This window comes from Ornithodoros turicata, chromosome 8 (genome assembly GCF_037126465.1).
Source record: "Ornithodoros turicata isolate Travis chromosome 8, ASM3712646v1, whole genome shotgun sequence".
In the NCBI taxonomy this organism is placed as follows: domain Eukaryota; kingdom Metazoa; phylum Arthropoda; class Arachnida; order Ixodida; family Argasidae; genus Ornithodoros; species Ornithodoros turicata.
In genome coordinates, this window is record NC_088208.1 from 10,052,784 (window position 1) to 10,065,865 (window position 13,082).

Sequence of the window (13,082 nt, forward strand, 5' to 3'; positions counted from 1 at the left end):
ATGCTCCCCTAAAAGGAGAATCACTTCGTGTCTTCCCAAAATGAGCCAGTTAAGTTTCCCCAACTACCTGCGCAGCGTAGAAGCTGATATCCTCCACCGTCCCCTGCATTGGCAATAGTACATCCATCATCGAAGCATACCCCAACGCCGCCTACTCGAAATTGGCTACAAGGACTTTTCTTTGGCCACTCTGCTTCGCGCGGTCCCACCCCCAACCAGTGGGACGTTAGCACCGCTCTTCGTTTTCTCCGAGCCTCACGTCTCATGAACAGTCCGTGAAGTAGTCACATTGCTGTGGTCACTTTCCAGTTTTATTGAAATAGCAAGTCGGATCTTTGGCCGGCCGGCCAGTCATTCCTTTTTTTTCTAGTAAACATATCCCCCATCCGAGCCACATGTAGCAGGTTTTGACAGATATAAATAGATATAGAACCCTATATACCCATATACCCTCATATACCCATCCGTTGCCAACAAAGGATTTTGTTCTCAATAGAGTGTCTTATAGTACTACGAACTGGGGGACCAGTAACGATTTTATTTAAAAATCAAATGTGTAACAGCTCGAAACATGTCACCCGTACGGACAATACACATCGATGTCCGGTAATGATACTCCACCAAGCCGATTGTAGCGGCACCGGATAACCCTGGCTGCTGCCTTTGGTTGTCTGTCACGGGTGAATATCCCTTTCCTGTTGCCATCCACTCTGGTTGTCTCTTGGTCAGTCATGAAGTCAGCGAAATTCCACACGTGCTCGCCGATAAAGTAGCCCCGTTCACGAAGCTGGTCGAAGGCAATGTGATGGCGCACAAGGAGCGCGGTCTGTTTAAGGATGGAAAGTGATGTTCTGAGGCTGGAACACAAAGGAATGGACAGCACACAAAGCCTCAAGTGCCCAAGGACAATGAAAGAAGGAAGTCACTGAAAAGGTGAACCAGCTGCAGGATTCGAACTGGCGTCTTCTGGATTGCCGTTCCAGGGCTCCACCGATTGAGGTATGCTAACGCACGTCGCCAATGCCTTCCAGCGGTGCATCATAGGTGAGTGGGTGGTGTGGTGGGTGAGTGAGTGAGAGGACGTGGTTTGTCCCCTCAATATGGCCACCCTCGGAAGTCGCAGAGGTGCGTTAGCTTAGCTCAGTCAGTATCCCTGGATCGGCAATCCCGAAGATGTGGGATAGAGTCCTGCAGCTAGCTAACTTTTTCAATGACTTCCTGCTTTCACTGTTTAATGAATTACGAGCATTACTACTCAAAAGCAATCAGGAACAGTTTCAATTTTTCATGCTGGACGCATCGTATTACACGATGCGATATGTAGCACGCAGAAAACCTATAGCAACGCATAGAGTTAGTCAGTGACGTCAACCCTCCAGAGGGCTTAGCAGAGGTGAAATGGCAGCCATCATGATGGCGCGTCGAAGTTCTGGTTTTGGTTTTCATTCACTGCCATGTGCTATCTAGAGGACTATTAACATTGAAATCTTGGAAATTACTGGGATTGCGGTACAAATAATACTCAGACAGTAAAGTAACTTTTAAACACAAAATGTACGGTGAATGCGATGTGGGTGAAGGCCTCGACCATGTGGCCTGGACAGTCAACTTACGGACCTACCTTATGGCGGCAAATCGGCTAGCGATGGTGGCGCTCTCCTGCGGATGACGTCATGTGAGTCAACCCTATACGATATGAAGGTGACATCCGTATGGTTTGGAAGTAATATAAATAATTTTATTTATACGTGCAACAAGTACCACGTAATTCTAAATGTAAGAGGAAATAAAGACAATGCATGGTAAACGAGTGCAACGGAGACATTAGTAAAAGTACGCGACATACGTGAAATAAAAACAGAATTAACACATGCTGAACATGTAAGATACTCATTTGGCTGTATTTGTTTTAATCAGTGAAGACAGCCGTTTTTGACACTTCATGAAAGTAGATGGGACTAGTGTCCGTATTTCACATATCCCCTTCTCCAGGAAACCTTCCAGCTGCGACATTCAGAAACGGGTGAATTGAAACACGTACGTATTTATTTGTAGATTGGCATGCTTCTTCAGACACCCAATGCGTTTTGCTGTGCCTCCCAAAAGCAATCGATTCGAATAAACAAATATCCTACGGTAGAGGTGCCTCCTTTGTTTGATTACTAAAAGTCGGTTGCTGCGAGAGCTTCCTCTATGAGCAGGGAATGGAGGAGAATTTGCATTTAGGTGTTGAATATATATTAACATCAAATATATCCATGCGTCAAACTTTGGGGGTGTCAAGAGTGTTGAGCATATCCCCTTCCAGATACGGGTAACGATAGACAATTTTACCAAAGTCCTACAGGTCACCGTTGGGCGTAACCAGGTATAGACGTATGTACGCTAAAGTTTTACGTAACAGTTGCAACTAGATGCACGCAGAACTGGAATACCAAGTCTTTTTATTTTCTTTCTTAATAACCCAAGCAGCACGCCAATATTGGTCCAATATTGGACCTATATGGGGAGTGCAACCAGGCACCATATTGGACCAATATGGGCTGCCCATATTGGCAAGCCCATTTTGCGCCAATATTGCCAATATTTCTGTGATAACACCAACGGAGAGTCCGTGTAATAAAAAAGTATTACCCTGTATAATGTTCACCACTGATTATACGTTTCTCTGATTTTTGCTTTTTTTATTTCTGCGGATCTAATTGATCCACGTTGCACATAATTGCGTTAAAAAAAAACACGGCATCGCCTAAAAAAACGAGGAACGGGTGCTACGCCCACCTCACTGAAGGACACAAGCAGTCCCACGAAACTGCCAATGCCAAAGATCCCTCAGAAGCCTTGATTGGGATCGCAAAATTATATAAATTAAAAATCTCTAACCCGCTCCCAGACTACAAAAGAGCGAAACACTTTCGTGACGGTGACGGACATACGCCAGAGCAATTCACACTACTTGCGGCAACTTGAAAACACCTAATTTTACAGAAGAGCCATCCCTTCCTATCAAACATTGTGTTTTTTACTTGACCTGCCTCAATTCTGTTATCATCACAGCAACCAGCGACATTGTAGCCCTATGAAACGTTCGTTCGAGCTGTCGCGCATGCGCATTAGCTGTAGGACGCGTGATTTCGCTCGAACAACCCGCTCGCTCTCAGTCGGCTCGACCGATTGGCATTGGCATCGCGAAGGAAGATGGCGGCTATTTCCAGAACATAGAGTTAATATAGGAAGACTCTAGAGAACGTACTTGGCGCCCATCAATGGGGTTCTCCTATCCCCGAGGATGACCACCCGGCCGCAGCCATCCGTTGGTCATGGACCGTGTTAGTGGACGAATTTCAACACCCTAACTAGAGCGGAGCTGCCCCGTTTGTTGTCAACACTGTGCAGTCACGTGGGATGACAAACTTGTGAACGAGCCGATGGAGGCAACGGCGTCCACCGTAGGAAGCGAGGCCAGCCGTGTAATTGTATTGAGAACGCACGAATCTTCGGGATACGCGCAGAATTGAGTAGTGCTATCGGAATCGCAAGGTAAACGTTGCCATATCAAATGTGAATCATATCTTATCTATGAGATTACCTGCGACACCGCCAACCCTTTGCTTTCCACCGACAGGGATAAAGATGTTTACCGCCTATGACGTGTTGATGTGTCACTTGTATGCTTTGCGAGCGAAATCAATAAATCGTTACCCATCATAACAAATGTAGGCATGTATTTCCGAAGGCAACAGAATTCCAAAGACGAATACACGCAGTAGAGCGCCATTTTCATGCTGCTCTGCAAACCAACGGGAACCGGAAATGGCAAAAACGAAACCACCCCCCATTCCATGCTCTGGTCTGTCGAGTTTCGTGATAATAAAGTGGTGAACGAACGGCAGCACACAAGCAAGTGATGTAGTTGGAAAATATTCACTGCTTATTTGCTTAACGAATACATATGAGATACGCGCATAGTACGCGGAATTTAGATAGCAAGTGACGAATTTTGGAAAAGGAGCACGTCAAATTTAGCGGAATGAAGCAGCCAACGGAAGGTAACACCTTCCATGACCAACGGATGGCAGCTCCCGCATGGTCACGCTCTTTTGAGCGAGTCCGACCCCCCTGTTCCAGAACGTGGAATGTTGAGTTGTCTAATTCTAGCGAACATTACGTTGAGATTGCCCATACGTTGACTTTTTCGAACAATGTGTATCATCTGCGGGAAGTTGTTGGATGCAACGATGTACTGAATTGGGTATTTCACACGTTTCAACGTTCAATCTTGATGTGCTGCTTGGGCATTTGTGCAACACGAGTACGTACCAATTTCTGTTTTTTCAGTCAATATGGGGTGTACGCGGGCAAAATGGGGCCCATATCGCCAGTATTTTCCCAATATTGGCGCAAAGTGGGCAATATGGGGCCCATATTGCCCATTTTCAGCCAATATGGGGGACATCTATAGATAGACAACGACATCTATAGCAACACCATGAACCATTGGTTCGTAGAAAAGTGGGAATTTAAAAAAAAATCTATATTTTAACATTTCCTCTTTTAACGTGCCATCTTTTAACATTTCCAGCTGTCTATACCGGTCGCCATGCCTCGTGCACATTGCAGTTTTCGTGGCAGCATAAGCTGTGTTACAGTATCTGCTTTGCTGCTTCATGCAAAGCTGCTTCAGAAGTATGAAGCAACGTGAGTGCTGCTTCGTGCGAAGATCCGCATGCGTTCTGTCCGCGAGCTTCACCAGTGAAGGACGGGAGATACCGTCGTTTCTTTTTTTTTTTTTTTGCGTACAAAGTAGGATCACGTGACCCTCGCCTTGCTCCGGCGCATGCAAGTGGGATGCAAAGTTCGCACATCATGTTATTTCAATGCTGCAAATTTCCTCGTTATGTAGCGCCCGCATGGCGTATTGTAGCCTAAACAGTCTGGCCCAACGGCAAGAAACACGGGGACAGAACACACACGGGACAAGCGTTCAACAACGACAAATGTTTAATGGCGCCGCCGCTGCGAAGCTATTCTCCAAGATCCCCAGAGCGGAAGGCGACTTCAAACGGAGTAAGGCTTGGAGACATATCGCTGATATTGTTTGTAGCTCTCTCTATGTACCTCCAACTTCACATCTCAGTCACGAGCATATACTGGGATTGCCAACGAGGGTCAAAAAGCTCCTTCTACCTTTTCCCAGCTCCCACTCAAAAATCTTGAGCCTCAGCTTTGCCAAGTCGACCCTTCACCCCTCCCTAAACAGGTCTTGCGCACACTTCGGCGCGTCCAGCATTACCTTTCAACTGAGCCGACATTTAGCTCCTGGCTACCTTTCCGATCTCACTGTGAGGACCGCTCGCCGCATGTTGCTGCAAGCAGGGCCGGCGAGAGAAACTACGGGCCCCGAGGATTACTCTAGATGTGTCCAGCCCCCCTCTTCGTGTCGTCTGCTCCTAGCAACCGTCGGACCTTGGGTCAGGGGGGCTCCTGAAGAGGCCCAGGGATCCATCCCCGGCTGTTCTCCCCATCTCGCGGCCCCGACCGTAGGACGTGTTCGTACAGGGACGAACGTAACACCGTTATCCACGCGACATGTGGTAGCGTCAGAGCAAAGCGAAAGTCAACGTATATGACGAGGACGTTTCACTTAGTGCAGAGCAGTAGCGACGGGGGTGCGAGAGGGGCAGCTGGCCCGGGCGCCCTCGCCAGAGAGGGCGCCGAACGGCAAGCCCTGGCACGTTGGCTGGACAGTATGAAGTAGGAATGAAGAGAATTTGAATTTGCGGACTCGGCAGTGTAAATGGGTGTTTTCTTTTCTTTGTTTTCAGGGCTTCTGACGGCAGTGAGAGAGGGTGGGTCAGACTTGCCCTGCCGCGAGCGGAAACTCGCCTCGCGGCGGCTCTGACCTAGTGTATTGGGGTGCGAAGGACCAGCAAACAAGCTCGTAGACAGTCGCCTGTGCTGCACTCCCTTTGGTCTGTCTGGCCCACATCGTCATAATGTTAGCATCGTCTGGGCTTCATTAGCTGCAGAGGCAGTGCGAATCTTCATAACCCGTTTATTTAATATATAAGCTGTTTCGGAAAGAGAAACTTGGCGAAGTAGCCTCTGAAGATCTCTCAGATATTACCTTGCCGGTCTCATAGACGTGTTTCCGGTCCCGACAGCCCTTTTATATGTATGCCAATCAGAAACAGAGCTGGAATAATAAGGGGCATGTGAAGCCCCGGACTCACGTGGTAGTCTTCGGTGAAGACAAACGGTGGATCCTGGTGAAGGCCTGGGATGGATCCAGCTCCATACTCGCTCATCATGATAGGCTTGCGATAATGGCGGTAGAGGTCGTCGAACTGGTGAACAACTTTTAGCACAATGACGTCCAAAGAGCCACAGTCGCCGTACCATGCATTGTATTTGTTATGCATAATCACGTCCAGGTACTGCCCCTGAAAAATGGAACGAGGAGTGCAACGATGAACAACCAGCATGTCAGATTGGTATTTTGAATACCAGTCAAATACTGTCCTACTGTTCTATGCACTAGGCAGTATGCTCTGCGATTTTCTACTCAACTCAGAGAGCAAAACATCCTGACACGTGTCCCCAACGCCTGCGGTGAGCAGATGCTCACTGCGAACGATGGATGTAACGAGACTGTCTTAGACAATCGAGTCCCTCACCGTAAGCAGGAATGCGATTCTTCGGGAGAGAAAAAAGCTGAAAAATTGGCGAGAGAAAGGTTTCTTTCCTGTTTTTTTTCTCTGAAAAATTGCCGAAATTTCCACATCCCGACAATTATGATGGCTACTTATACCATTATAAACGAGGCGGTATTGTCTGTTTAGTCGTTATAGCTAGCAAATCATATCGCATTTAGGAATGCCAAACGGTCGATATACTGCCGGTTGCCGGTTTAAACTTAATACGGCAACCTTTTGTCACTACTTGCAGCTCAATGAATTTTCGTACAGGCTTTTCGAATGTCTTTCCTCCACCATTCTATATCAGCTCCAAGAAGTCTGGAGCGTAGAGTTCAGCTCTGTAGTCCGCAGATAAGGGCCAAGGAGACAGGTTCGACTACCATGATATGCTCTGTTCACTCACCGCTCGGTGAACTGCCGTCCCGCGTTCCAGCTTCTCTCTTTCTGTTAATCTTGCAGTGTTCAAAACAATGGTGGATATACTTACTTTCTGGTTATTCATTCTATACTAGTATTCGGAGAGACAGGAAAAGCGGTTGTCCTGCACTGTTTATTTCCATCACCGTTCCCCCTCTCCCTTTCCTCTCACCCGCTCTCTCTTGGCCAGTATGTTTCGCGGCAAACGGGGATGAGCGTAACCTGCCCTTATGAGGGGAATTGCTACAGGACGAGAGTCGTCGATATTTCAAACAGAGACTGTTCCTCTTCTGGCCTAGAAGCAGAAAAGTCTCTGTTCGAAAGAGCGACGGCTCTCGTCCTGAGGCAATTCCCTTCATACTTCCTTCCTGGTCGCTGAATATCTACCCTTCTGCTAACTTGCACTTGTTCTGTTAACGTGTGTTAGTCTGGTGTACCATATATTTTGTATTTTTGAGTTGGTGATGTGGTAAAGAAAAAAATGGGGATGTGAGTCAGGCCAATGGTATTACGTTGTCTATTCATGTGATCAACGAATCATGAATGCTAATCTAATCAATCAACAGCGAAAACTTGCTCTATGCTAGAAAGAAAATCAGAGAATCCTTGAAAGTCGTTCAGTCATTTCAGTGAATCGAAATTTGGAGTAATTATGCATCTCCAGAAAATAACTTTATGAGTCCTGTGCTAGTATAGTTACATTGAGCAAAACATGTCATAATTCATAATTATGTAGAGAACAAGTACAACACAGAATTACAATCTACTAGAGATGGGACGAATCCAGAATATTCCGAATCCGAATTCAAGGTTCTGCGAATCCATAAACCTTAGGAATCTCGCATCCCCTCTTAGAAAAGTGCTTAAAAAGGCAAGGGGGAAACACTACTAAAGTGTTTTGAAGTATAATTTAATATCTTTCTTTGATGAAAGACAAATTAAATAATGGTTTGCTTTGAGGAGAAAACATACTCTTATATCTCTTGAATGCAATTTAACATGATTTAACATGATGTTCACCGACTACAGGAAATACATCAGCTCTTCCGTCTGATTTCTTTCCATAAAACTATGAAACAATCAAGAGAACAACCACGTAAACTTGTAACGTAAGGGTTCCTGCCTGAACTCTGTCAGTCGAGAGCAATGTAAGCAAACGCTACGATTCCGATTCCCGAATCTTCTCTGCCTCTGCCCGAATCTCTGCATTTTTAAGAGTGTAGATTCGAGGATTCGCGGATTCAGTTGGCCCATCCCTACAATTGCATTACACTGTGATTTGGGTAATGTAATTTCTGTAATGTTCGCAGCACAATCGCAGCCGTGCAGAAGCGCAAATTTCTTGTGCCCGGAGGAGACATGTAAAGACTTTTCTTTCTTTCTTTCTTTTTTTAATCTGCATTTCAATATTTGTCGGGAATGTCTCACGTTGAACTGGAAGTAGTCGGGAGCACAGCTGCGTGTTGACAGCGTGTGCCAGCCGCACTGTGAAGCAGTAATTCTTGCGCAACGCTTTTGTGTCCTTGCATATATCCCGGTTGTATCGATGGACAATTTATATTCATGCAGTAATACGTTCTACATTCTACACGTGAAATTTTAGACCCAATATCCTTCTTAGGTGGGTGTTTTTCATTGTATGCGACGCGATGTGGCTTTCACAGCTCAGTGGGGTTACCGCTTGAGACAAGATGACTCCCCCAGATGCTGTCACTGAGGTGCTTTAGCGCTACGGCTTTCAACCGGGGTTACGCGGAACCCAGGGATTCCGCGAGCCTTGTCCTGATGTTCCGTGTGGTGCCGTGAGTGAAAGCATGCGCGACAGCTGTGCAACAATATCCCAGCGTTCAAAATCCGAAATCTCAAAATCCACAATAACAAAATGTCAAGTTATAATTTGAAAGTCTATGTCTACAATATCTGAGATTAACTGTGTTTCAAAATAGGGTACCACTGAGCTTGGTGTCAGTTTCGGAAGTTTTCGATGTCAGTCGTGTGGGCTTAAAGGGGTCGAAGAGCAGGCTTAGTATGGCTGACGCGCTGGAGCAACGGAAAACGAAGCGACGTTGGTTAACTTACGTTTAGTAACCTGGAATAACTTGGGTAACTTGCTTAGTTTACTGTAATTTTGGAGACAAAATTTTGGAGATAAAACGAGGTTGGTTCTTCCGACACATGCTCAATCATGCTCATGCTCACTCACTCACTCACTCACTCACTCACTCACTCACTCCCCGCTCAGCTCACAGTTTGCTCACTTATGCTCAACACATTCGGTACATTGAGCATGAGTGAGCATGCTCATGAGTGTGAATTTTGTCAAGTATATATCACTTTCTTCCGTGTAGCAGAGGTGCTACTATTGTGACTGTTCAGGATATCGAGAAGGTCTCGATGGACTATTGCGTAGATTGATAGTGGAGGGGTGTCCACTTAGTGGTACTCGTCTGGTTGATCTACATAGCGCCCGCAGTAGTTCGGACACTAACGTTACCGCTCACTACAGCCCTCCACTTGCTAACTCGTGCTCAGTCGTTTCCTGCTCAGCTATTCATATGCTCACCTACCCCTTCTCAGCTCTCCGTATATGCTCACTCATGCTCAACTCATCCGTCACATTGAGCATGAGTGAGCATGCTCGTGACTGTGATTTTTGTCAAGAATATCACTTTCTTTCGTGAAGCGCGTGTGCTACCATTGTAACTGTTCAGGATACCGAGAAGGTCTCAATGGATTATTAAGACGTTTAGATTCATAGATTGAGATATTATCCGTCAACACGAACTCGTTACTAGTTAAGTTAGCGTGTGCAGAACGTAACTAAGTTAATAACGAAGTTCTTCAGCCTGAAATGTAACTCGCAGTTACTGAGTTACTTAAAAAAAGAACGAGTTACTTCCAAGTTACTTCGGACACAAAATAGCATTACGCAGGTGCGGCGCGCGTGAGCAGTTGAGTTAGACCTTGAGTTGCCTGCGGAAGAGTGCAACACGCTTAGATCGTTTTTGTTTATGTCCAACAATAGACCTCTCCCTGTTTATAAACAAATGACGTCATAGTGTAAGACAGCACCAAAATTTGGTAGAATTGAACTACGCTGGAAGCTAGAGGTGAACAAGGTCGTGCCCGAAAGCCACGGTCTTGAGGGAATTACGATGGTCCCTGAAAGGGACGCGACCCTCAGTCCTACTTTTCTTTCAATGGGAGGAAGCGAACAAGTGCCCGTTCGTGGAACCCAGCCCTCTCCTTCCGATTTGTTTCGGTTTCAGTCTGTCTACCAATGTCATGATGACGTTTCTCTGGTAGAGGTCCATTCGAACGCTTTGCATCTTACTTCCTGTGGTCGCACAATGGTTTAGCTTCATTTCAATGGCAGCGGTTCTTACTTCCTGAATAAAATACTGTCATTGATTGAATATCACGTTTTATGGCAAAAGAAAATGCCATGAAGGAACCGGAGAGAAAACAAGAAAATATGTGGACGTCAGTGAAAAGCGAGTTAAAAGTAACTTGGAACTTCACTTAAGTTACTTTGGCAAAGTTACCTGAAAAGGAACGAGTTTGCTCAGAAAGTTACCACGGCGCAAAAGTACCGAGATGAGTTACAAGTTACCAAAAAAAGGAACTTAGTTACAGTAACGAGTTAGTTGTAGCGAGTTACCTCGAACTCTGTTTAGATTAATAGTCGAGACGGATTCACTTAGTGGTGCTCGTGCGGCTGAATTATATAGCGTCCGCAGTAGTTCGGACACTTTCGTTACCGCTCACTACAGCTCTCCGTTTGCTAACTCGTGCTCAGTCGTTCCCTGCTCAGCTCGTCATATGCTCACTCAGGCTCACTCACCCCTGCTCAGCTATCTGTATATGGTCACTCATGCTCAACTCATTCGCCATATTGAGCATGAATTTTCATGAGTGAGCATGAATGAGCATGCTCATGAGTGAGGCATGGTTCACAAAGCATGGTGTGCACCTGGGATATGAGAGCAATATAGTTCGTTTTCATAGTATAGTTTATAGTTTGTTTTATATATAGCTACATAAGCTTTTTGTTTCTATAGGCCTATCAGAATGCGTTACTGGCAGAGAACTGGGAAGCACTGTCAATTAGCGCAATTAATCCAGGCAAAGCTCAAGCCGACGCCTTGCGACGAAACAGTAAATACTAAAAAAATTATAATTAGAAATATATTTCGCCTGACCCCCTCCTAAAAACCAGCATCCAAGGGTGGGTTCCTTGAGGTTATGCCGGCGCGATCACGGGTTCCCTCCCCTAACGTAAGCTGAGAACCATTGAGAACCGTTCTTCTTCATTGCCCACACTACCAACCTTCCGAAACCGCACTCTCCGGGTCTCTTAGTCAGCTGGATTCTCGACCCTTCTCTATGAAAATTGCTTGGTCCCTGGTCGAATCCAGCCCACCAACACTCTGCCGTCAAAGCTCTTTTGACCTTCTTGAACGCAATAGGACTTCGATCCTCATTGTGAAGGGGCTCAGTATTTCACTCCCCACATCACCACCAGCAACGGCGTAGAGTATCGGCCCTGGTGATGAAATTCCCCAATTCCCCATCGTAAAAATAAAGTTGTTGTTGTTAGCGTGCTGTCATTTGTGGATATGTCGCAGGTTGGGGGCTGCTCGCTATGCTTAGAAATGCATGTGGGTTCCTTGAACTCACAAAGTTTGTCCCTGGTCCGCAGTATTCTGACGCACTTACAAGATTTGTCCCCTCGAACAAGGCGCAGAGATTATGAGAGTCTGTTCATCTCTTCAGGCAATATTAATGCGATTTTTTTATATTTTTTTAATGGGACATACCGCGAGGTCGTTGAGTCCTGCGTTCAGGGCGGCAGTTATAGGTCTGCTGCTGTCCAGGCCTCTAACATATGCAGCCAGCTGATGGAAGTATGGGCCAGCTTCTTTGAGAGCTGACTTGGGCTCGTTCGCCAAGGACCACATCACGACTGATGGTCGATTCTTGTCTCGCTGGTACATTTCCGCCATACGTTCCTGATGCTGCTTCAGAAGATCTTTTTGGAATGACCTGAAAACGATTGCATGGTGTAAAAGGATGTGCATGCAAAACGACATTTGTGTCATGAACACTTGCGCGCTCATGGACAGGACGCGTTCGGTATATGAAAGATACCTGGAGAACAAACAGAGGTGTCACCAAGCGCAACGTGTGTGTGCATACTTTTATTTTATTTATTTATTTATTTATTTATTTATTTAGAGGTATAAGGTTTTGTTAATTTGAACAGAAAGGGGTCTTGTTGTTGGACTAGTTCAGGGATCTCGGGTTGTTATCATATTTTCTTAGCAGCTATATGAGTTATATAACAAATCTACCTATTAAACAGGTCAAACGCAAAAAATAGAGTGCAACACACACAGGATGTCCCAGGAAACGTGTCATTGAATTATAATAATTAAAAAAAAACACGAGCTATAGTATCATGCGGTCAATGTCATTTGTTTTACTGGGCTCTCGCCACCTCCTGATATGAATGTCATCCAACTAAAGGTCGCATTTTTATCCCACCAGTGTCAACCGCGTGCCGAATGTTGTGTACGCACGCAGGAACAACAAGTGGAAGAACAAGGAAGAAGAAGAAGTGATCAAGTCCGGACGTGTTATGCAACTGCTCCTGTTAGGACTATTTCTTTTGTCCATACCGGGGTTCTGAGCCTTGCGATGTCGCCGGGCACGCGTTTGCCCTCGCGAGCCGCCTCCTAGGGAGTTGACGTTCAGCATTCAGCTTCCTGACGATGCCAACGTTGACCAGTTCATCGACGCCGTCGTCGAGTTAGTTGGTGAGGACCTGTTCTACGGTGTCCAGCATCAAGGCGGTAACGTCTTTCAAGCCTCTGTAGAAACGCGAAGAGCGCTCGACATGATCCGTCAGTTGGGAGGCGTTCTTGTCAACGGTCACATTGTCCCGGTGCAGCCCCTTCGGCCGAG

At 46.0% G+C, this 13,082-nt stretch overlaps 1 protein-coding gene across 2 annotated transcripts in view; it reads right to left on the bottom strand.

The window, feature by feature from the left end:
• Window positions 1–518: 518 nt before the first annotated feature.
• The window catches only part of LOC135366449 (beta-glucuronidase-like), a 69,723-nt gene continuing 57,159 nt past the window's right edge, over window positions 519–13,082 (bottom strand). For both annotated transcript variants that reach the window (XM_064599156.1, XM_064599155.1), the window contains exons 7-9: window positions 11,936–12,161; window positions 6,234–6,443; window positions 519–826 (exon numbers count right to left, since the gene is read on the bottom strand). In XM_064599156.1, the coding sequence (XP_064455226.1) occupies window positions 575–826; window positions 6,234–6,443; window positions 11,936–12,161 (688 nt within the window). In that variant the 3' untranslated portion in view covers window positions 519–574. The remainder of the gene's footprint in view (window positions 827–6,233; window positions 6,444–11,935; window positions 12,162–13,082) is intronic.